The sequence below is a fragment of the Phyllobates terribilis genome, unplaced genomic scaffold, assembly GCF_046119375.1.
Source record: "Phyllobates terribilis strain yellow unplaced genomic scaffold, ASM4611937v1 Scaffold_1__5_contigs__length_1240528914, whole genome shotgun sequence".
NCBI classification, from domain to species: Eukaryota; Metazoa; Chordata; class Amphibia; order Anura; family Dendrobatidae; genus Phyllobates; species Phyllobates terribilis.
Genome location: NW_027362761.1, coordinates 786,820,287 through 786,845,433, shown reverse-complemented (window position 1 = coordinate 786,845,433; position 25,147 = coordinate 786,820,287). Strand labels below are relative to the sequence as shown.

Genomic DNA, 25,147 nt, shown 5'->3' with positions numbered 1-25,147 from the left:
CTGAGGAGATCAGGACTCAGCTGAACTCTACTTCTTCATTTTTTTGCGATCAGGGGTTTTCTGGGAAGGTTAAAATTCACTTGTCAGCTAATGGTACATGACTAATTTGACCTTATTAACATTATGACCGAAAGCACCCGGATGCGGCAATGTTTAGTTTAGCAAGTTAATGCAATAATAATATCTGGCTTAGAAAAATGTGCTTGACTACGATCTGAACTTGTGATTACAGACCTGCTGGGCTCCAGACTTGAGAAGGAGGGTGATCCATCTCTTCAGGCACAAGCTTGCCTATGCTACATCTGCGCAGGGAATGTGGACAAACTGGTGGCCTGCTGGACCAAAGCTCAGGATGGAGTCAGCCCACTCTCATTGCAGGTGAATGTTGTGACCTCTTTATCCTCAAATATCTGAGGATTATACTCGTCATTCCTGAAACATCTTCTTTAAAGTTATTAAAGGATTATTCCTGTGTTGTAAAGTTTCTGATCAGGGGAGATCAAACTGCTGGGAGCCAGTGCTGCCCTTGTAGCTGTGTCTGTGTCTCTATTTCCAGGAATCAGGCTGGGTTATTATACACGGGCTTCACTGGAATACTTTTGTTTTCAATTCAGTGCATCCTAAGGCTAAACTATCATCTTTTTTTCTGCGCTCTATATCATATATGTACTGACAAAGAGAAAAGCTAGCTCACCACATTTGTACTATTATTCCAAGTGCAATAGAACAGCTATAATCTGCTTGACTTACGGCAGAAAAATATAACCTTTAATAAATCTCTAAAAAAACCATTTATACCTCCAATATCTGATACTAACTACTCATTACATCTTATTCACATCAGGACGGACAAATATGACCTCTTGGATAACATACCAAAAAAGAGGCAAAAAATGACAAAAATAGACAAATCTACCTAAGACATATAATGTCTACTTGGCCCCTTTAGGATGTACACATATGACTCTTTAGATAACGAATACCAGAAGGCCAATAATTTCAAACCAATCCTGGTCAATAAATGAAAAAATACAGTGCTATGATCAAACGTTAGTTATATGTGTGGATCTCACCCATTTTTTGCATGCGGGCATAATTCAGGGTTCTTCATCCCATTCAGTCGATTTCTTTAAAAGAAATCTACCCTGTCGTGCCCCTGGTGTCTCCCGCCCTAACAAGGGTAGTACCCAAGTATATCTTACAACATCACCCACTAGTCCCTCCCGACGCGTTTCTTCCTCCTTATGGAGGATTCATCAGGGGAGTGTATTTGGTATTTTCGGGAGCACTAGCAATACATTAGAGCAAAAAAGTGCCAAGTGACTTAAAAAACGTAACTTAATGAACCTCACAATGGTGAGTGTCCATCTCAGTGGTACAGAGTGCTGTTGCCACTTTCAACAAATGCAAAAAAGGGGGATGATCACACACACCTACCTTCTCTGTTTAAATACATTCATTTTCCCTCCATTTCTCAGCGGCTATAACCCCGGACACATAATAGGACAAGGGAAGCCACGTGGGGAACCAGAATATACACCATGTGGCTCTGCTGTAAGGCATATGACGTTATCATGGGATTGTATGAAGTAAATATACTATACTTAATATACGAATTTAACGAGGTCTCTGACTGAGACATATAGTACCAAGCTTAATTTAGAGAAAGTGAAATGTTATACTTTATAATAAGGAGGTTGTGAATTATGGCAAGTAACTTCAATTGGAAAATAAGCCCCGCCCTGGAAATAACATGGGACGCTGAGAAATGGAGGGAAAATGAATGTACATATATATATATATATATATATAATCTATTAAAATAAAAATGTAAATGTTCGTTTGTTCAAAATATTAAATCTCCGAAAGTTCTTCACCGATTTCTTTGAAATTTTGACACAGTCAGGTGTCACAATGGAGCCGGTCATGTCAGGGATTGCTAGTTATGCAATTCCCTAGTACAGAGGGAATGTGACAGGAGGGGGCGCAGAGTTGAAGGCAGGCAACAGAGGAGGAGGTGATCCACTTGACATGTCCCGGGCTGGTACCGGCCAGATCACAGCGCCGCTCCCGCCGGTGGCTCATTGGGATTTGCACTCGCTCGCTATCCGCCCACTGCTGCGAGGCTCTGGCCCAGCTCAGCACCCAGAGCGGAGGCCGCGGCCTGCACCCCTCCGTGCAGCCTCCCTCTCTCCTTCCCTTGCTCCCCCACTTGATGTTGCTGCAGTCGGAAATAAGATACAACCTGCCGGAGAAGAAGAAGCCGCCGCAGCAGCAGCGGTGCCGGAGAGCAGAGGCGGCTGCCTCTCAGGCGGTGGTGGTGATGAGCAGCAGCATCTTTTGGCCTCGAACAGACGGGCTCATCATTACCCCTTTCTCCCAACCCCTACGGGGGACACGAAAGGAGCAGAGCACAGTCAGCGGCTGGGGCGAGTGAAGGAGAGGGAGAAGTGTTTATGAATGAGATGTCACTAAGGTAGGGGTGGGGGGGGTAGAGTCAGCCTTGGACTGAACTGGTAACACTCCCCTCCCGCTGTTGCTTTTATGTCCAACAGCTGGTATATAAAAACATGCGTGTATTCGAATGCAAAGTTGTGTCAAAATTTCAAAGCAATCGGTGAAGAACTTTCGGAGATTTAAGATTTTGAACAAACGAACATTTACATTTTTATTTATATAGATGTGCAACAAGATAAAAGAACATATTCACTTGCATGTCAAAAGGCAATGCGTTTCAAACCTATAGTTTTATCAAGCCTTTGAAAAAGAACTCTATGTTCTAAACATATTGGCTTTTGCCATGCAAGTGAATAAGTTCTTTTATCTTGTTGCACATATGTCAAAAATCCAATCTTTTTTTGCAGGCTACATCCGGTGATGCTTGACTTTCTTTAAAGGGAATCTGTCAGCAGATTTTTGCTACCTCATCTGAGAGCAGCATGATGTAGGCTAAGGTATTCTGAATCCAATGATGTATCACTTAGTTGAGTGCAGTAGTTCTGACACAATCGTAGTTTTTAGATTTAGAATGAAGCAGAGCTGAGAAAGCTAACCCCGCCCACACCAGGCTCTGTAAATACATTGTCTATAGACAGTGAGCTGCTTATCACATGAAGGGGTGTGGTCGGACTAGTAGTTGCATGCACATCAGACCTGGCATTGATAATGCCCTACTAACAAACAAAGTAGCACTCTGCAACACGAAGTATGCGAACATGAAATATATGAACCTTGAATAGCATTACTGCTCTAGAAAATAGAAATAAATGAGAAATCTTAGTGCATAAATTGGCCAATTCATGTGTACCTGGTAGCCGCGATAAGGCGTTTCTCATTACCAGGACCCTGCCAATGTGGACTCCTCTCTAAGAGACACAAGTCTGCTTGTGTGTGGTAAAGCAAGATCCTGATGCAATTAAAACCGCCTGTGGCCTAGAGGCGGAGTGATAATGTCATAAAATTTTCAGTCTAAGTAAACAACAGTACGCAGCTTAATAAAAGACACATTGTTGAATTCAGTGTTTGAACCCCTACCTCATGCTGTCCACAGATTACATAGCCAAAACCTTTAATTATATCATATATAGTGATCTGGGTCAAAGAGTGAGGTGTGTATTGGAAGCTAGCTGGTGGCATGCGTTAATATTTAACTAATCCTTTTTTAGTTTAACTTTCTTTTCCTTTGTATGTATTGAATTTGTTTAGGATCTTATAGAAAAAGTAGTTATCCTTCGTAAAGCCGTGCAAGTCACTCAAGCTGTGGACACGCAAGATGTAGGCTTCCTCCTGGCTGATAAGATGAGTCAGTATGCCATCCTACTGGCAGCTCAGGGAAGTCTTGCAGCAGCTATGGCATTTTTGCCCACCAGCACCAACCAAGTGAGTAGAAGTGGACAGTGTGCAACTAGAACACTACTCATCCCTGAAGCTAGTGTAAAAGCCACTCTTTTCGCATCTGATTTGTTCTCTTTTAACATTACATATACAACAATAAATTAGGTCTCTCAGAGTACCCAGTCACTGTACCCATAAGCCTATCTCCCCAGGAAAATGATTTGTCGCACACCTCATTGGTAGACACAGCTAAATTCGACTATGGTTCCCTGTGTCCCCCAATGAACGGTACAAGAAAGAGATGTTACGATGAGTACTAAAATCCTCTTTTCTTGGGCGCTTCATTGGAGGAGACCGGAAACCATGGTTAAGTTTAGATGTGTCCCCCAAGGAAGTCTACGAGAAAAGAGATTTTAAAATGAGTACCAAAAATCCTCTTTCCCACATCAAGTCAAACTATTATACCATGTAGACATTATAAAGTGATATCTCCCTCTAATGCCTCTTTTGTATATGTGAAAAAGGAGAGATGCTGGAGTTCCCGTGCTGAGGACCAAGTGCATGAACAGCCGTCAGCTCATGGATGTGTAGCTGGCTAGAGCGTTTAGAAGCTGACTCCTTTTTAATAAGGGGTTGTTTAAATTATACACCGCCTTTTTAATTGATTCTACTCTAATTGAGCATGTAAAATAATATATTGAGCGTGTAAAAAAAATATTAATGAAATTCTCTTTTTAGGTGTATGACAACTTATAGTTGTGATCAAAATGATGCAACCCTTCTTATTGCAAATTCAGTTTATTAGAAAAATGTACACACTTTCTGCTGTTTCCAATAAATCATTGAAACAATCTCCATATTCAGCTAAAATGCCACATTTACTGACTACTTCAATCTCTGCATTCTTCACCCCTTTATGACAAGCGTCTTTAGTACTTTCTTAGACCCCACTGGCTGTTATGACCTGCTGCAAATGTAATGGATGTCCAGACACCAGCTTCTGGCAGCTTCCTAAGAAATCTTAGCTCATTCCTCATGGGTAATGGCCTCCAGCTCACTAACATTTTTGTGTTGTCATTTGAATGGTCCAAAAAGTTACAAGATTATTACTGCACAAACAAGTTTCGGGATGCAAAGGCATTGCATGTTCCTAGAGATACGGCTGTAAGCCAAGGTAGAGGAACACTGGCTCTACATGGCAGAAGGAGGAAGTCAAAAATCGTCGAGTGACTGCAACGGACCTACAGCAGCGGGCACTAGGGTTTAGGTTTGAACAGTAAGGGGCATGATAAATGCTGAAGGTCTCCATGCCCGGCCCCCTTGATATACAGCTTTACTGACCCAAAAGCACAAGAAAAGTCTGCTCCAATATGCTCAAAGCATACAATTGGTCACAGTCACCTGACTTGATCCCCATAGAAATCTTTGGTTGAATTTGAAGAAGGAGGTTGCAGCATGGGAACCAAAGAATAATAATGAACTGGCCATTGGAGGAATAAGATGCCTCAAGAACGCTGCCAGAAGCTGGTATCTGGTTATGCATCACATGACTAAGCACTAAAGAAGCTTGTACTGAAGGGGTGAATAATTCTTGGGCATCAGTAGTCAGTAAAAGTGGCATTTTGTGCTGAATTTGGAGAAGCCACTTGTTATGTTACTTGTGTTGAGCTTTTTAACTTGGTTCATTGTAAACAGCAGAAAGTTTGTACATTTTTCTAATAAACCTAATTTGTAATAGGGGTGCATCAGTGGTTTATTTTGCCTGCATTGCCTACTTTAATACTGCAGAGAATATACACCTGTCCTACTAGAAGAATTTTCATATCTTCAGCATTCTAGATTAATCGTAATTTTATTATTATTGTAAAATATATGGTGTGTGATCGTGTGTGTGTGTGTGTGTGTGTATATATATACGGTATATATATACATATATAATGTGTGTGTGTATATATATATATATATATATATATATATATATATATATATACAACACATGCTAAAGCGCACAGAATAGTATAAGTCGCGCATCAGTGGAGCATTTCTCCCCTCTGCAAATTCCCATCTATTCTGTTACTTAAGTGTTGTAATCTGGTATACTTTATACAATTTCTTCCCTTCTCCAGCTGAATATTGTGCAGTTGCGGGAGAGATTGTCTCGAGCAAGTGGCGTGACTCCCACTATGGGAACCCGTGCACCATCGGTGGTTCCACAACGCATGCCAATGCACGTGAAACCAACACCAGAAAACCAGTACTACCCACAGGTAAAAGCATTCTTACTGATTTCTAGTGTTAGATGGACGTGTTGGTTTGTTCAGTATTGTGTAATCTTTAAAGAGATTGTGGTTTTCTTTTTTTTTTTTTTTTGTAAGTCAAACCTAATTATTGTGTAGTGAAAACTGCAACTTTCCTCACCAATTAAAGGGAAACTGCTCAGTTGATTCGTGCATACTACTGGCTTTATGCCTCGTGCTCGGCTAGACCGCCATGTCTCCTCCTATGTGTGTGTGTATAGGGAGAGACCTGTCAGTCTAGCTGAGCTGGTGCGGAGAAGCCTCCAGGACCTGCTTCTTGGACTGGTCATTTCATTCCTAGAGGTGGTTTTAATTGTATTTTTTTCTGAAAATGGGCAGTGTTTTAGAGTAAAAGATGGATGTCCCACCAAGGACAACATCTGCAAGGAGTTTGTATGTTCTCCCCGTGTTTGTGTGGGTTTCCTCCGGGTTCTCCGGTTTCCTCCCACGCTGCAAAGACATACTGATAAGGAATCTAGATTGTGAGCCCCAATGGGGACGGTGACAATAATATCTGTAAAGCGCTGTGGAATTAATGGTGCTATATAAGTGAGTAAAATAAATAAATGTTAATGAAGTATGAGCTGGCTGTGGTTCGGGCAGCATGAATCATTGGATAGGTTCCCTTTCATGATCTATTCTTGCTGTCCATGATTGGAAACCTACCTGTCAACAATCAGAGGCTGGAAACGTGACTGACTTATAAAGGTATTCCAATCTCCAAGATCCTATCCCAATATGTAATAGGTATAATAATATTAGCAAGTACCTCTAATTAGAAATTTAGTAGAGTTCTTTTCATTCACTATGCCACTTACCTCATGTGCGGGACATTGCAGTAGCAATGGTATCCATGGTTACGACCGACCACTATATGAGTGGTCGTAACCATGGATAACTAAGCTTATGCAATGTCCTGCACATGTTGTAAGTCACATTGCTAATCAGAAGAACTCTACTACATTTCTAATTGGAGGTATTTGCTGCTAATATTATTATTACACCTACTACATATTGGGATAGGATCTTGGAGATGGGAATACCCCTTTAAGCTTAAATATGTCAGAGATGAAAAGTTTTCCAAAGTTTTATTGATTCAAGGAAATCTTCTTTGAGCTAAACACAAAGGATCGCTGTAAATTATGTGGGTACAATGCTGCCTTTTTATTCCCAGGTAAGGGTACCGGTATTTCAGCCCGGTGAATGTTATTTTACAAGCCTCATATTTTTCCAGCATAGTACAGAAGGTTGTGGCTGTTTTATTGTGACTTTCCTCTTCTCCCTACTGAACACTTATCTTTCACACTATGCTTTTCTGTGTGCCACCATTGTATTATGGTAGCCCTTTATTCACAGATGCCTTATACTTTCTCTGAAGTCTATATCACTCCTACCAGACGGTGGCATTTGTCTCTGTAGGACCAATAGGAAAGTGGCCACCCTTTGACCAAGGCACAATTTAGCTGTAATCTTAGTTTTTTCCAGTGATTTTTATTTCTTTATTCACCTCAGGCTAGAATTGCCCCTACTGTCACTTCCTGGAGTAACAAAAACCCTACTGCCCTTCCCAGCTTTGCACCTGCTGCCTCCTCTTCCTTTGACACCCAGGTATAACATTGCAGTACATTTAAGGTTTGCCTCTTTTCTTTTGCAGTATCACTGGGCATGCTCTGATCTTGCGCAGCACATCACATATTGCGCAGCACTTGGTGTCTGATAAAGATACTTTCTTTGTGCAGATTTTCTAGCTTGCTGCCTTTTAGATATATTGCACTGCTGTTAATGCTATCGAGTGTCGACTTCTTATTAACATAGACTCGTTTCACCTGAAAAGTTGCAAAAAAAAAATGTGTAAATAGTTTTTTCTTCCATTTTACAGAGAGAAAATGCCCCACCACCAGGCTTCAACATTCCTGGTAACTTGTATCCACCTGCTGGAGGAGCCTCAGCTCTGCCGCCAGATTCTAATGCCAACCCGTATAATATAGGTGGTCGGCAATCCTACCCACCAAGTATGTACTTATGTGTTATGTGCATATTTCTATGAATTCTTCCCTTTTATAACTATGTTCTTCATGCAGACCTTTTTTGCACACCCTATACCTCTCATATAGAAATTTTCTAATTCGACACAATGCAAGTAATGAACACCTTATATCTGATTTTGTATATATTTCACTTTGAGTTGGTTTGAATTTATTTGCATATCCCGTTCCATCAGCCATGACCGTGATCTATGGCTGCTGCACGAGAGTGGTAATACCGCTCTTTACCTGCCAGCTCTTCTTTTGATTAGCCTTCCTGGAGTGACCTCATCGTTGCAGTGTGACGCACTCGTGATGTCACGCCAGGCCAGCTCGTCAAAAGAATAACCACCGATACCAGCAAGTAAGAAACATTACTCCCGCAGATGTGCAGGGCCAATAGACCATTGTCGTGACTGGTAGAGTTGGTGCAAATCGATTTGCACATCCAATTCCACCATATGCATGTATATCGTCCATATTTTTTTTTTTTTTTTTAATGTTTAATTTATTTCAGTTAAATCTAAAAAAAAAAAAAAAAAAAAAAAAAGACAGTATAATATATTTAAAATGACAGGTTAGGTAGTATTAGATAGCTGATCCTGCTCTGGACCTTTTAGTGTTACTTAGATCCAGAGCTGCGTTCACAATTCTGTTTCTATTGCAGCGCTGGGCTATAATAAAAGTAATCAATTAGGAGTGGTGCAATGTTACAAAATTACTCAAATTTATGTAGATGGTCTTAAAGGGAATATATCAGCTCCCTAGCCCCTCTTAAGCCGCTACCATAACTTTATAAGCTTATTCCTGGATTATAAGAATTTGCCATACACTCCTTTATTTGCCATACACTCATTTTTATATTTAAAAAATCAAGTTATAAAGTGGGCTCACAGTATGCAAATTTATCGGGACTAGTCTGGCAGGGAGTTGATGCCCCCAGACTAGCCCTGCCTCGGATCTTGTAATCATGTCCAAAGGGACGTGATAACATCAACTACATAGGCAACATCACCATCAAGACACTGCAACTCACGCATGAATACGATGTTCTGGCTTCCTGGCCAAGCGCAGTGAAGTTGGGTGTACGCTCCCCGGCTTCATCAGCACACTGCTCATGCCCAGGTAGGTGTTAGGGAAGCCAGCTGCAGTGCACCAGTATCGGCGTCACTAGTACCCAGCTGGGCATGAACATTGTCCTGATGAAGCTGGGGAGTGTATGCCCAGCTTCATTGCTCATGACCACGAAGGTAGAACGTTGCACTCATGCATGGGGTTTTCAGGGTCCTGATGGTGGCGTCACCTGTGTGGTGGAAGTTAATCCTTTTCTCCTGGGTGTGATTCCAAGGCAGGACTAGTCCTGGATAATTTGCATACCACGAGCCAGATTAATAACTTAATTTTTCAAACTCAGAAATAAGTGTAAGGCACATAAGGACCTTCTTATAATCCAGGTTTAGCTTACATAAGGTTACGGTGGCAATTTAGGACGGGCTGGAGAGTATACAGGTTCCCTGTGTAAATTTTATTTTACAGTATTGTACTAATTATTTTAACTGCAAAAATATATTTGCATGATACTGCTTTCTATTATACAAAAACTAATATTGTTGCTAATTTTATATTTTGTTTCTCTTTTTTTGATATAGCCTATCCACCTTCTCAACAGTATTATGGTTCTGAGGGACCGGCTGTCTATCAACCTCAACCGTCGGCCTCCGTTCCCTCTGCTTCTCCCTATCATAACCCTTCTTACACCTCGCCTGCTCATTCTGCTCCTCAACCGCACTATCCTGTTCAACCTCAGCACCCTCCAGTGTCTACACCTTCTTCTCCTCATTCTTTCCCTCTTCCTGGACCATCCTTCCAGCATGCCAGGCCAGGAGCGCCAGCTACCTCTGCTCCTTATGCAATACCTCCACCTGGATCTACAGGTACTCTGCCTGCTGCCAGTGAACTGCCTGCATCCCTGAGAACAGGTCTGAGCATGAAATGGGGGGGTGGTGGGAGCATGGGATTTTTAACCCACTGGGAAAGTAAAACATAAATGCATGTGTCTACGACTTACAGGTTTCTCCTCTATTTTTTGTTTATTTGTATATCCTTACAGTAATGTGTTTTCCTATGTAGAATATATACAGTCATATGAAAAAGTTTGGGCACCCCTATTAATCTTAACCTTAATGTTTTATAAAAATTGGTGTTTTTGTAACAGCTATTTCAGTTTGATATATGTAATAACTGTTGGACACAGTAATGTTTCTGCCTTGAAATGAGGTTTATTGTACTAACACAAAATGTGCAATCTGCATTCAAACAAAATTTGACAGGTGCATAAGTATGGGCACCTCGCCAGAAAAGTGACATTAATATTTAGTAGATCCTCCGTTTGTAAAAATAACAGCCTCTAGTCGCTTCCTGAAGCTTTTAATTAGTTTCTGGATCCTGGATGAAGGTATTTTTGACCATTCCTCTTTACAAAACAATTCCAGTTCAGTTAAGTTTGATGGTCGCCGAGCATGGACAGCCCTCTTCAAATGATCCCACAGATATTCAATGATATTCAGGTCTGGGGACTGGGATGGCCATTCCAGAACATTGTAATTGTTCCTCTGCATGAATGCCTGAGTAGATTTGGAGCGGTGTTTTGGATCATTGTCTTGCTGAAAGATCCATCCCCTGCGTAACTTCAACTTTATCACTGATTCTTGAAAATTATTGTCAAGAATCTGCTGATACTGAGTGGAATCCATGCGTCCCTCAACTTTAACAAGATTCCCGGTGCCGGCATTGGCCACACAGCCCCAAAGCATGATGGAACCGCCATCAAATTTTACTGTGGGTAGCAAGTGTTTTTCTTGGAATGCTGTGTTTTTTTCCGCCATGCATAACGCCTTTTTGTATGACCAAACAACTCAATCTTGGTTTCATCAGTCCACAGGACCTTCATCAAAAAAGAAATTGGCTTCTCCAAATGTGCTTTTGCATACCTCAGCCGACTCTGTTTGTGGCGTGCTTGCAGAAATGGCTTCTTTCGCATCACTCTCCCATACAGCTTCTCCTTGTGCAAAGTGCGTTGTATTGTTGACCGATGCACAGTGACACCATCTGCAGCAAGTTGATGCTGCAGCTCTCTGGAGATGGTCTGAGGATTACCCTTGACTGATCTCACCATTCTTTTTCTCTGCCTTTCTGATGTTTTTCTTGGCCTGCCACTTCTGGCCTTAACAAGAACTGTCCCTGTGTTCTTCAATTTCCTTACTATGTTCCTCACAGTGGAAACTGACAGGTTAAATCTCTGAGACAGCTTTTTGTATCCTTCCCCTGAACAACTATGTTGAATAATCTTTGTTTTCAGATCATTTGACAGTTGTTTTGAGGATCCCATGATGCCACTCTCCAGAGGAGATTCAAACAGGAGAACAACTTGCAAGTGGCCACTTTAAGTAGCTTTTCTCATGATTGCATACACCTGGCTAAGAAGTTCAAAGCTCAATGAGGTTACAAAACCAAAAAAAGGGCTTTAGTAAGTCAATAAAAAGTAGGTAGGAGTATTTAAAACAAGAAAATGATAAGGGTGCCCATACTTATGCACCAGTCAAATTTTGTTTGAATACATATTACACATTTTCTGTTAGTACAATAAACATCATTTCAAGGCAGAAACATTACTGTGTCCAACAGTTATTACATATATCAAACTGAAATAGCTGTTGCAAAAACAGCAATTTTTATAAAACATTAAGCTTAAGATTAATAGGGGTGCCCAAACTTTTTCATATAACTGTATTGTGTCCATCTTGTTACTTTTTCCTTAATTTTACATTGTTTTCTCTCCAGCCTAGTTAGTCTCCCATTCCTCTACCCTTGCAGTGGGTGCTTGTTGAGTTTTGTAGATACTCCATGTTCAATATATTTTATAGATTGATGTGACAGGTTCAGTTATTACTTCTCTAAGGTCCATTATGCATTAGATGATGGTGGTTAAAGGGAAGCTACCTATGATTTAAATCAGATTTTTGTGTTAAATGTGGTTTTTATATATTTTTCCGTTTGTTTTTTAAACTTAAAGTGGCTATAAAAAGAATACACACCCCTTTTAAAATTCCATATTTGTCTCCTGCCAAAAAGAATAATTTCATCACTTTGTCCAACTACGAACTGTACAAATCCATTGAGAAACAAACTGAATTCAGTTTGAGGGGGAAATAAAAATGACAAAACGAAACTATTGTGGTTTCATAAGTGTGAACAACCTCCTATAATTAGGGATGTGGTTGTGTTCAGAATTAGCTAATCACATTTAAATCCATGTTACACAGTACAGTAATTGGTACACAGCTGCAGTTATTTAAAGTTATTTTGATTAACCCCATATAAAATTTAGCCATTTTAGTAGGATTTTCCTGACATCTTCTTAGTTGCATTTAAACAGCAAAATCTATGGTCCATAAACAGCTTACAACACAGCAAAGGGATCTCATTGTTGAAAGTTATCAGTCAGGAGAGGAGTGCAAAAAAAATTTCCATCATGGAAAACTGAAGACTGTCATGAAGAAGTGGCTTAAATTTGTCACAACAGTAACATTACCTAGAACTGGACGTCCCTCAAAATTTGATGAAAAGTCAAAAATAAAATTGGTATGGAGGCTGCGAATAGGCCTTCATCAACAATAAAAGAGCTGCAAGAATTTATAGCAAGTATTGGTTGAATACTGCATGTGAAAACAGTGTCCTGTATTCTTCATGTCTGACCAGTAGTGTAGGGTAGCAAGACAGAAGCCTTTTCTTACAAGAAAAACATCCAAGCCTGGCTATATTTCGCCAAAACCTACATGAAGTCTGCCAAAAGCATGTGGAAAAAGCAGTAATCGTCTGATGAGACCAAGGTTAACCTTTTCAGCCATAATTGCTAAAGGTATATTTGGCGTAAAGCCAACCCTGTGCATCACCAAAGGAACACCATACCCACAATGAAGAATGGTGGAGCCAGCATTATGCTTTAGGGCTCTTTTTTGGCAGCTGGAACCGGGGCTTTAGTCAAGGTGGTGGGGATTAGGAACAGTTCAAAATATTAGTCAATTTTGCAACAAAACTTTAAGGCCTCTGCTAAGAAGATGAAGAGGAATTTTACCTTTCAGCATGACAATGACCCTAAGCTAAGATAAACAAACAGTGGTTTCACAAGTAGGTGGTCTCAGTTTTGGAATGACCCACTTAGAGCCCTGACCTAAACCCAATTGAAAATCTGTGGGTTGACCTAAAGAGGGCTGAACACAGGAGATGTACGAATAAGATTGTGGTATAAAAAAAATAGCCCCCAATTTTTTTTTTTTTTTTTACAAAATACATGTAACACAAAAAAACCTTATTAAAACAGTAGATCATTGCCTGATGATTGCTTTCCTTTAAGTAGTATCTGGCTTGTAGCTGTTTTTCCTGATTCTTCACAATATTTCTGCCTGGAACAAAGGCATAGTCATCTGGAGCCTGGAAGGGTATTGTGTTACTTTCTCTGCTCCATCATGACTTTTGTTTCATTCCAGCTCATAGTTTCTTTTACTAGATGTATATTTCCATATAGCGGGGAAACAATGTGCATTTGAATGCAATAATGGATAATTTCATGACAGACGGATAATGGGCAAGTAGAAAATGACAATGTTAGTTGCCCTGTTCTGTCCCTAAAACATCCTTGCCTTACCGCTGAGGTTAGCAGCCTAGAAAATTCAATGGGCGCCCCGCTCACCGAAGGCTAGCCCTATAGTGCTCTGTTAGGCCCTACAATATTCGATCCTGCCACCAAAGACCATACAATATATCCCAATCACATGGTAATGTACATGAATTGGCATGTAAAGTATATTGATAGCCAAGCAGAACTAATCAGGATAAAAAAGCAGGAATATGTCCTGAGTAGAGAGTAGGAACAAGCCACTAATGTAGATATAGACATGTAATGTAATTGCCGGCATGTAGGGAATAAGTATGTAGGATTTACTAGTTATTGGCATATAAGGAGTAAAATTATGAAAATTCTCCGAGTTGTCCTAGTGATCAATATCACCTATTAAATGAGCAAACCGTATATATGATTTTTTTTTTTCAACCTGTTGTAGAATTCCTGGCCGATCTAGATGCAGCATTCATGCATCGTGTAGTCTTATTAACAATGTTTGGCTTTACTGTTTAGAAATGACATTGCTACATAATAAGTGATCTTTGCATCTTATCTACAGAATTTTCCACTGTTCAAGATATGACAACTTACCCGCAAGGTGAACAGCGCGCTGCAGAACGAGCGCAAAAAAAAATGAATAGACATCTGTTACAATTTACATTATTTTATTAAAGGGATTGTCCCCATTCAGGAAATCTTCGTCCCCGGCGCAGTTTGGCATAAAATCAAAACAAACCATGCTATGTTTGTTATCCCCAGATCGGTAGGTGAGTCTCCACCACAGCTTGCTGTGTCTGGCCATTGGCTCATGTCGAGAGCATGGCAGCATATCCGCTCAGTGGCTCTGCCAGTGCAGATGAGACACGCCGCTGAGCTCACCGATTGGCTATGACGCTGTCGATATCAGCGCCACAGCCAATTCCAGACATCGAGAGTAGCGGCGAGGGTGAGTATATTGCAGTTTTTGTTTGTTATACTGCACCAAGGGAAGAAAATTTCTTAAAAGGGGACAACTCCTTTAAAGGGAATCTGACACCAGGATTTTGCTTCCTAATCTGAGATTAGCATAATATAGGGACAGAGACCTTGATTCCTGCGTGTCACTTGCTGGGCTGTTTCAGTGTTGCGTTCATAAAATCATTGATTAGTAGGAGAGGGGCAAATGACTTGTAAACCTACTAATGGGTAGTCCAACCACGCTAAAAACACTGACTGGCAGCTTTCTGCCTATGCACAGTTTAGACAGAAATCTGCCAATCAGTGGTGTGGGCGGGGTTCTACATTCAGAGAATTGGTAGATCTGCAGCAGTTAAAATACTTTTTAATCAAAACTGCAGCAAGCAGCCCAGTAAAGTATGTGACACATTACGAGAATCAGGGTCTCCTACATCATGCTGTTCTTAGTTGGGCTAGCAAAAACCACCTGCTGACAGATTCCCTTTAAGTTCCTTGTAATTTATCCTTTCACTAATTAAACATCCAAAACTGTTAACAATATATGAAGAATAAAGAATTAATCAAATGAAAACAATGATTAACCTTTTAATATAATTTTTATAATTCAAATTCTTTAAAAACTATGTCAACCATTTTTAGTGCTCCACTGCATCCCAAAAAAATAAATGAAGCAACTTATTAGCAGTTTTCCAAAATTAGAAGAAATAGGGCCATGGGAGGAAAATGACATAAGACCTGTTATTCACCTGATAAATCTCCTCCGTTTTAGCACCACCTTTACCTCGACACCATTTTTTTTCTGATCCTTAAAACCCATGCAAAAAAGGTGTCTACTGCCCAATCCCAAACGGCCTTCCACAGCTGTTAGTGACATGCAGACCCGTCGCTGTTTGATGCTCCTGTGTTTCGGGCAGCTTGATTCTACTGATAGGTTCCCTTAGTGTGATTAATAATAAGTGTTTACAGCTCCTATACAGAACCATGTATTTTCATAGTTACTGACTCCAAACCTACTCGTAGTCTGATCTTACACTTATGTGCTACTTCCTTCGATCTGACCCTCACCTATTGTCTCTAGGTTATTAAGAAAAGGGGTCCAATGAAACATAAAAACATATAAATAATATAGGGGTTGTATACATGCTTTAAGATATTTTTAATTGAGACAGTTCCCAAGTGTTTTTTATTTTTATTTTAGTTACATTGGAGCAATACAAAAAGTGGTTGCAAAAGCTCACATAGCTTTTAAAGGGAGTCTGTCAACACTAAAACGCACATTAAACTACATATACCGTTATATAGGGAACTTAGCAGCTAGAAAAACATACCTGCAGTGTAGGTTTTGGTGGCTAAGAAAAAGCCTTTTATTTCATGTGCAAATGTAGGTGCTTCGGTGCGCCCTTGGTGTGACCAAGGACTCTGCTCTGTTACTCTCCATCAATTTGGTTCTGAGCACTTCCCCTTATCCTGATTAACAGCACTAGCTTGACCAGGGCGAATGCTGCCTGACCTCAAACTGGCAAGGACCCCAGTGGCGCTCACTCTGGCCAAGCAAGCACCGTCATCCAAGGTAAATTGTTTAGAATGCAAATTAACAGGGCATAATGGTGCACCGAGTAGTAGACAAAAAACAGGGATGAGAGAATGCCAGCAGCCACAATGAGTGCACACCCACACTTACACTGAGCGCCGATGGGCTCCTTGCCATAGATTGAGGTCAGGCAGCGTTCGCCCTGGTCAAGCTAGTGCTGTTAATCAGGATAAGGGGAAGTGCTCAGAACCAAATTGATGGAGAGTAACAGAGCAAAGAGTCATTGGCCACACCAAGGGTGCACCGAAGCTCCTACATTTGCACATGAAATATATCACTTTTTTTCAGCCACTAAAACTGAAATTTATACTGCAGGTATGATTTTTATACTGGTTAAATTCCCTATTGTATTAGTGATTAAATTTGCATTTTGGGGGGTGGCAGGCTCCTTTTATATGCTAATTTTCCGCTATACCAAAGCAGATAACTTTTCAATGTGCACAATTAATCAAAAGAAAAGAAAAGCATGGACAAAGCCAAATCTCCCTCTTTTGTGTGTGTGTGTACATATAATCATCTTCTTCAGCCCAAAGATATAAAGTGGAGGTTCACCTTCACATTATCGAGAAGATTTCATTAGAGGGGCTCCTCCGTCTTATAACTTCTATATGCTTAAGACAAAAACACAGTGGAACAAAAGTGTATGTGCAGTATATGTATATATATATTATACATACAGTGGGTCCAGAAAGTATTCAGACCCCTTTAAATTTTTCACTGTTTCATTGCAGCCATTTGATAAATTATAAAAAGTTTATTTTTTTCTCATTAAAGTACACTCTGCACCCCATCTTGACTGAAAAAAAACAGAAATGTAGAAATTTTTGCAAATTTATTAAAAAAGGAAAACTGAAATATCACATAGTCATAAGTATTCAGATCCTTTGCTCAGTATTGAGTAGAAGCACCCTTTTGAGATAGTTCAGCCATGAGTCTTCTTGGGAATGATGCAACAAGTTTTTCACAACTTGATTTGGGGATCCTCCGCCATTCTTCCTTGCAGATCCTCTCCAGTGCCGTCAGGTTGGGTGGTGAACGTTGGTGGACAGCCATTTTCAGGTCTCTCCAGAGATGCTCAATTAAGTTTAGGTCAGGGCTCTGACTGGGCTAATCAAGAATGGTCACAGAGTTGTTCTGAAGCCACTCCTTTGTTGTTTTAGCTGTGTACTTGGGGTCATTGTCTTATTGGAAGGTGAACTTTCGGCCAAGTCTGAGGTCCAGAGCACTCTGGAAGAGGTTTTCATCCAGGATATCTCTGTACTTGGCCGCATTCATGTTTCCTTCAATTGCAACCAGTCGTCCTGTCCCTGCAGCTGAAAAACACCCCCATAGCATAATGCTGCCACCACCATGTTTCACTGTTGGGATTGTATTGGGCAGGTGATGACCAGTGCCTGGTTTTCTCCACACATATCGCTTAGAATTATCACCCAAAAGTATTATCTTCGTCTCATCAGACCAGAGAATCTTATTTCCCTCCTTTACATCTCAAGGAGGATCACAAAGAAATGGACAGCATGTGACTTAAATATGAGTGTCTGAGCAAAGGGTCTGAATACTTATGACCATGTGATATTTCAGTTTTTCTTTTTAATAAATTTGCAAAAATTTCAGTCAAGATGGGGTGCAGAGTGTACTTTAATGGGATAAAAAAAATTAACTTTTTAGAATTTACCAAATGGCTGCACCACTGAAGCAAACAGTGAAAAATTTAAAGGGGTCTGAATACTTTCCGTGCCTACTGTATGTATGTGCATACATATATGTGTGTGTGTGTGTATGTGTATATATATATATATATATATATATATACATACATACATACATACATACATACATACATACATACATATATATTAGTACAGACCAAAAGTTTGGACACACCTTCTCATTTACAGATTTTTCTGTATTTTCATGACTATGAAAGTTGTACATTCACACTGAAGGCATCAAAACTATGAATTAACACATGTGGAATTATATACTTAACAAAAAAGTGTGAAACAACTGAAAATATGTCTTATATTCTAGGTTCTTCAAAGTATCCACCTTTTGCTTTGATGACTGCTTTGCACACTCTTGGCATTCTCTTGATGAGCTTCAAGAAGTAGTCACCGGAAATGGTCTTTCAACAATCTTGAAGGAGTTCCCAGAGATGCTTAGCACTTGTTGGCCCTTTTGCCTTCACTCTGCGGTCCAGCTCACCCCAAACCATCTCAATTGGGTTCAGGTCTGGTGACTGTGGAGGCCAGGTCATCTGGCGTAGCACCCCATCGCTCTCCTTCTTGGTCAAATAGCCCTTACACAGCCTGGAGGTGTGTTTGGGATCATTGTCCTGTTGAAAAATAAATGATGGTCCAACTAAACGCAAACCGGATGGAATAGCATACCGCTGCAAGATGCTGTGGTACCCATGCTGGTTCAGTATGCCTTCAATTTTGAATAAATCCCCAACAGTATCACCAGCAAAGCACCCCCACACCATCACACCTCCTCCTCCATGCTTCACGGTGGGAACCAGGCATGTAGAGTCCATCCGTTCACCTTTTCTGCGTCGCACAAAGACCCGGTGGTTGGAACCAAAGATCTCAAATTTGGACTCATCAGACCAAAGCTCAGATTTCCACTGGTCTAATGTCCATTCCTTGTGTTCTTTAGCCCAAACAAGTCTCTTCTGCTTGTTGCCTGTCCTTAGCAGTGGTTTCCTAGCAGCTCTTTTACCATGAAGGCCTGCTGCACAAAGTCTCCTCTTAACAATTGTTGAAGAGATGTGTCTGCTGCTAGAACTCTGTGTGGCATTGACCTGGTCTCTAATCTGAGCTGCTGTTAACCTGCAATTTTTGAGGCTGGTGACTCAGATAAACTTATCCTCAGAAGCAGAGGTGACTCTTGGTCTTCCTTTCCTGGGACGGTCCTCATGTGAGCCAGTTTCTTTGTAGCACTTGATGGTTTTTGCAACTGCACTTGGGGACACTTTCAAAGTTTTCCCAATTTTTCGCACTCACTGACCTTCATTTCTTAAAGTAATGATGGCCACTCGTTTTTCTTTACTTAGCTGCTTTTTTCTTGCCATAATACAAATTCTAACAGTCTATTCAGTAGGACTATCTGCTGTGTATCCACCAGACTTCTGCACAACACAACTGATGGTCCCAACCCAATTTATAAGGCAAGAAATCCCACTTATTAAACCTGACAGGGCACACCTGTGAAGTGAAAACCATTTCCGGTGACTACCTCTTGAAGCTCATCAAGAGAATGCCAAGAGTGTGCAAAGCCGTCATCAAAGCAAAAAGTGGCTACTTTGAAGAACCTAGAATATAAGACATATTTTCAGTTGTTTCACACTTTTTTGTTAAGTATATAATTGCACATGTGTTAATTCATAGTTTTGATGCCTTCAGTGTGAATGTACAATTTTCATAGTCATGAAAATACAGAAAAATCTTTAAATGAGAAGGTGTGTCCAAACTTTTGGTCTGTACTGTGTGTATGTGTGTGTGTATATATACATACATACATACACACACACTAATACTATGTCTGCATTTACTGTGCATGCATGTAATTTTGTCCCATTGTCTCTGTGTCTCAAGCCCAAGACCAGCAATAAAATGGAAAACTGAAGACATGAAATGCTAGCTTATGCTGTGGCCATTTGTGACATTCTTAAAAACAAACTTTCTAACAATGGTCTCATCTCATAAGACTGCTCTATGAGGCTATGTTCACATGCAGTGTTTTTACAGCTTTTTTTCTGCAGTAAAAACATTGCATTCAAAACACTGCGCCTTTGGTGCGCTTTTGCTGCGTGTTTTTTTTTTTGTGTGTGTGTGCCAATTACATGTGTGTTTTTTCCACAGTTCATGTTAAACAAAATTAGTTTCATTCACTAAAACACAGCAAATAACACTGCAAAATGCAATGTGTGAACATAGCCTTAAGCTGCATCTTTTCAGTATTTTAACCTGACCAAACTGTTCTTTTTCTTAGGACCTCAGAATGGATGGAATGACCCCCCTGCACTCAGTAGAACTTTAAAGAAAAAGGTTTGTGTTAGTAAACTGTCTTTCAGTCTGAAAGATCGAGACCAAAATTGTTAAATCATTTTCTTATGTTTTTTTGTAGGTTCTTGAAAACCGCATTCCTCCTCCGCCAATTACAGCTCCTATAATGAACCCCGGTGCAGAGTCACGCTCCCAACCACAGCAAGCTCCATTGCCTGCCACTCCTGCAGCATCAGTACCATATCAGCCATCGCACATGCCAGTACCACAACCAGTACACCTTGATTCCTCAAAGCCCAGTACAGAAGGTGCTCCGGGTGCACCAATCGGCAACACCATACAGGTTAGTTGAAAATTTTGCTTCTCTTAGGCTTTATTCACACCTCAGTATATTTTATCAGTATTTCATCAGTATTTGTATGCCAAAACCAGGAGTGTCTCCAAATCAGAGAACAGGTGTCAGTCTTTCAGGTATAATTTTTCTCTTTGAGATCCACTCCTGGTTTTGGCATACAAACACCGATGCAAATATTGAAGTATGAATATGCCCTTACAGCCATTGGAGAAAAAGACCCAGAATCATGCCTGCTGCCGAGGTTTTTCCTTACATAGTTACATAGGTTGAAAAAAGACCTAGTTCCATCAAGTTCAACCTTCCTCCACCAATTATACATTTTGTCACTAATTTAACTGTAACCCACAACTTTATTTGAACTGAGGAAATCATCCAGCCCTTTTTTAAAAGCTGTTATAGTGTCTGCCATTACTACCTCTTGTAGTAGGGCATTCCACAGCCCAACTGCTCTAACTGTAAAGAACCATTTCCTTTTATATACCAATAATAAATAATGGGGCATGCCTGGTATTAACCCCTGCAGGCTGATGCAAGTACTGCACAGTGCTGCGAGCCTTATGGATGTATCCTCCTACAATTAATACATTATTAATAGAATTACCAGAAAATGATGTCAAGTATAGGGTTCTACCCTATACTCCCGTCACTTAAATAGGACCCCCTTCTTACCTGACGAAGCCATGAGGTGAAACGCTCGTCGAGGCGCCCTGCCCTTCCCTTTTTGAGCCCTACGCTGTTACTAACTATGATCCAAGGTATTTCTGCCTCCATTATCTGTCCTCCAGGGTATTAAGCTGCCTCATGTCCTTATCTGATATGATAGTGTCTAAACTGTATTCTATTTCTTTATGCTGATATTTCTCAGTGTGTTTTATATATATAGTTATTGAACTATGTATACTGACTGTCTGCCTTCCGTTTGTGCCTCATATAAGCATACATATAGGATTTGAGTCTTTTTTGATACATATACACCCTTCTGTGACATTTGGGTATCACACACAACTGTGTGCAACTATCATCTTTTCACAACTGTGTAATCTCTAACTGCTCCTCTTGGAGTATTTCTAGATGAATACCTACTGGATATTATCCCTATTTATTAATGCGTATATGTCATAGGTATTAGCTCTCCTGCCACTGGGTAATGCATATACTGAGGCGTCTTACCATCAGCTGGAACGCTCTTTTTGGGATCGTGTTAGTCACTTATGTATGGGATTTTTTCCATCTTTTCCCATATTAGTTTTTAGCCTTAATTCTTCTTTCATCTGTTATATTTTTTGTTATGTATGATCTATTTTTGAATACTAAAATGTATATACTTCTTTATCCTCTTAGTGTTTGGGTGTTTTTCATATACTGACATATACTCAGCATCAGATATACTAACGTAAATTGTGGATAATACCCTACATCTGTACAAGTAAAATGCATTCATGTCATTAGCATGTACATAGCCATTTCACCTTTAATGAGAAGAAGTTTATTTTGTTTATGCTTTCACTATCTATCTATCTATCTATCTATCTATCTATCTATCTATCTATCTATCTATCTATCTATCTATCTCTATATATATATATATAATATGTGTGTGTGTATGTATATATTATTATTATTTTTTATTTATTTTTTCTTTTATTACATTTTTCAGACTATACACAGTTTGCCTGCTGAGAAGATTACCAAGAACCCGATCCCTGAGGAGCACTTAATCCTTAAAACGACTTTTGAGGCCCTAATCCAAAGATGTTTCTCATCGGCCATCGACCCGGTGCGTTTCATTTGCGTAATGTCACTTTTCACATTAATTCTGTTACCTCTTGCTTAGTCTATATTATGTCCTGTGATATTGACATATGTTTAATTTACATATTGGAAACCTTTTATTTATTTTTTTTCCAGCAAACCAAAAGGAAATTGGATGATGCAAATAAGAGGCTGGAGTCCTTGTATGACAAGCTAAGAGAGCAAACGGTAAGTTAGCTGCGATCTGAGTTTTATTGCGCTGTAATTGGCCACACAATAGACCTCTGAGGAGGCCTGTTGTACATCCGTAGAAGAATATAGAGATTTAATGTCTGGTTTATATGGAGTCCAACAGTGAAAATAGTTGCATGTTTCTCTGAATGCCCCACAGTGAAACTCCGTATTAATATGGAAGGAAGCCAGACCCTGATTCCAGTGATGTATCACTTACTGGGCTGCTTGGCACAGTTTTGATAGAATCACTGTTTTGTATGTATGCTATAGATGTGGCAGTGATCAAAATGTTGCCTACCCTCCTGAAAAAGGCATCGTGTGCACATACCCTAAGGGTACTAAGAAAATGGAATGTGATGGCGGTCTATAAGTCAGTAAAATAAATAATCGCAGGGTGAAACCTGCAAAATCTGCCACCTTTTCGCTATGATAAAACAATTACATCACGCAATTCATTAATTAATCATAGTTGTGGTTAATGTCCAATTCTTTTGTAACCATTTCTTCACTTGTCTTCTCCAGCTTTCTCCTGCAATAATTGTAGGTTTACACAACATTGCAAGAAGTATCGAGTCTCGAAACTATGTGGAAGGCCTGAACATCCATACTCACATAGTGAGCACCAGTAACTTCAGTGAAACATCCGCCTTCATGCCTGTTCTCAAAGTAGTGCTTACCCAGGCCAATAAACTTGGCGTGTGAACTGTTTACTCAGAGACTTCCTTCATGATTTCTTGAAGAGCTTCTGCACCTTGTATAAGATGACGGACCTAGGATTGGCATGTTTTTAAAGCTTCCAGAACGCAAACACTTTGTGACACCTGAATTTTTTTTTCAGCATTTTTATAAGGAGGTTTTTTTTCTTTAAGCATTATTGTATATCATAGATTATTCTCAGCTCATGTCAGTCGAGTTGCCTGAGTTATGCTATCAAATCTTTGACCAAGGTTATATATATATTTTGTTATTTTAATGGCTCACATTTCCGAAACATTTGGTTGCCAAATTGTGTCATCTAAAATAAAATATGTGATCCAAATTAAAAACATGTTGGTTTCTTCTCATTGTTACACACCTGTCCCTGGTCTGGCCTCTGCTCCATCTGCCCCAGTCTGTTGAACTTTCTTGTTATCCACGTCGGGCTTTGCATGTGGCCTGGCATGCTTCTATGTGATGAACTTCCTGGGCCTACTTAAGGGCTTCTAAGACACACACCGGGGACTTGATATTGAATCTGTGACTAGACTTGCAGTTGTGTGTGCACAGCAACCTGGCTGCTGGCCTCCTACTTGTCTGCAGATTCTAGTGACTCCGGAGTTCTGCCAGCTGCCTGGTCTCTTGGACCTCTTCTTTGTGTCCGCCTACAGTTTTCAGGACATCTTCCTGGCTGTGTGCGGCTTTCTTGGTTGCTGACTTTCCTGTTGTTCCCGTGTGTTATCTGCTACCTGCCTGCGGTTTCCTGCACTTCACCTGCTTGCCTGCGGTTTCCTGCCCTTCACCTGCTTGCCTGCGGTTTCCTGCCCTTCACCTGCTTGCCTGCGGTTTCCTGCCCTTCACATGCTTGCCTGCGGTTTCCTGCCCTTCACCTGCTTGCCTGCGGTTTCCTGCACTTCACCTGCTTGCCTGCGGTTTCCTGCACTTCACCTGCTTGCCTGCGGTTTCCTGCACTCCACCTGCTTGCATGCGGATTCCAGCATTCCACTTGTCTACCTATGGTTTCCAGTCCCTCTACTCACCAACCTGCTGCACCGATGCCCATGGCCCATGTGCCCACCTGGACTTTGGGCTTAGAGGATCCACCTCACCTTGTGAGCCCCTTAAACCTGTCATAACACTCATTTTAAATTGGATATGCTAAATGGTAGCAGTATTTTAGGAGGTTCTTGAGCGCTAATTTAAGTTTCCATTGACTAATTATTCATCAAGGCACGTTCTAATGAAGCATCCACATAAATGCTCCATGTAGAAGTAGCTTTGTGCTTCATGGACACAGCCATGTTATGGTCTGTGTCTTACCAAGCTGTAATAGGGAACCTGGAGAGGTGCTTGGGAACTATATCACCTTCCTACATATGCCGGTTATTATTTCTTTAAAAAATCAATTGGAATATTCTATTATATTATGACTTTAGCAGAATATCTCTAACATACGATAATTGATGGCAAAAATGGAAGCTGGCACGGTTAGGTGGACTGCGCTGCGGGAATGAAGAGCCTTGGGATTCCCAACGTTTTTATTAATACCAATGCGTTTCTGCGCCGGACCGGCGCTTTTCTCAAGGCATAAAAACCAAGTTATACGATAATTAATGGAGCAATACTGCTACACACAGTCAGCACTGATGTCTGCATGAGTTCTTAGACCACAATCACATGTGGCAGCTTTTCGGTACACATTCTTCATTCGATATGGGTT

General features: G+C 40.4%; 1 protein-coding gene across 9 annotated transcripts in view; it reads left to right on the top strand.

Annotated features, from left to right (window-relative positions):
- SEC31A (SEC31 homolog A, COPII coat complex component) overlaps nt 1–23,777 on the top strand; it is an 89,014-nt gene extending 65,237 nt beyond the window's left edge. For 2 of the 9 annotated variants that reach the window (XM_073637026.1, XM_073637023.1), the window contains 12 exons: nt 233–378; nt 3,706–3,879; nt 5,961–6,101; nt 7,644–7,739; nt 8,011–8,143; nt 9,805–10,134; nt 14,395–14,433; nt 20,377–20,432; nt 20,512–20,733; nt 22,403–22,522; nt 22,654–22,725; nt 23,254–23,777. In XM_073637026.1, coding sequence (XP_073493127.1) covers nt 233–378; nt 3,706–3,879; nt 5,961–6,101; nt 7,644–7,739; nt 8,011–8,143; nt 9,805–10,134; nt 14,395–14,433; nt 20,377–20,432; nt 20,512–20,733; nt 22,403–22,522; nt 22,654–22,725; nt 23,254–23,433 — 1,709 coding nt within the window. In that variant the 3' untranslated portion in view covers nt 23,434–23,777. The remainder of the gene's footprint in view (nt 1–232; nt 379–3,705; nt 3,880–5,960; nt 6,102–7,643; nt 7,740–8,010; nt 8,144–9,804; nt 10,135–14,394; nt 14,434–20,376; nt 20,433–20,511; nt 20,734–22,402; nt 22,523–22,653; nt 22,726–23,253) is intronic. The other 7 variants (XM_073637030.1, XM_073637024.1, XM_073637031.1 and 4 more) reach the window with 5 other exon arrangements.
- Nucleotides 23,778–25,147: the final 1,370 nt, after the last annotated feature.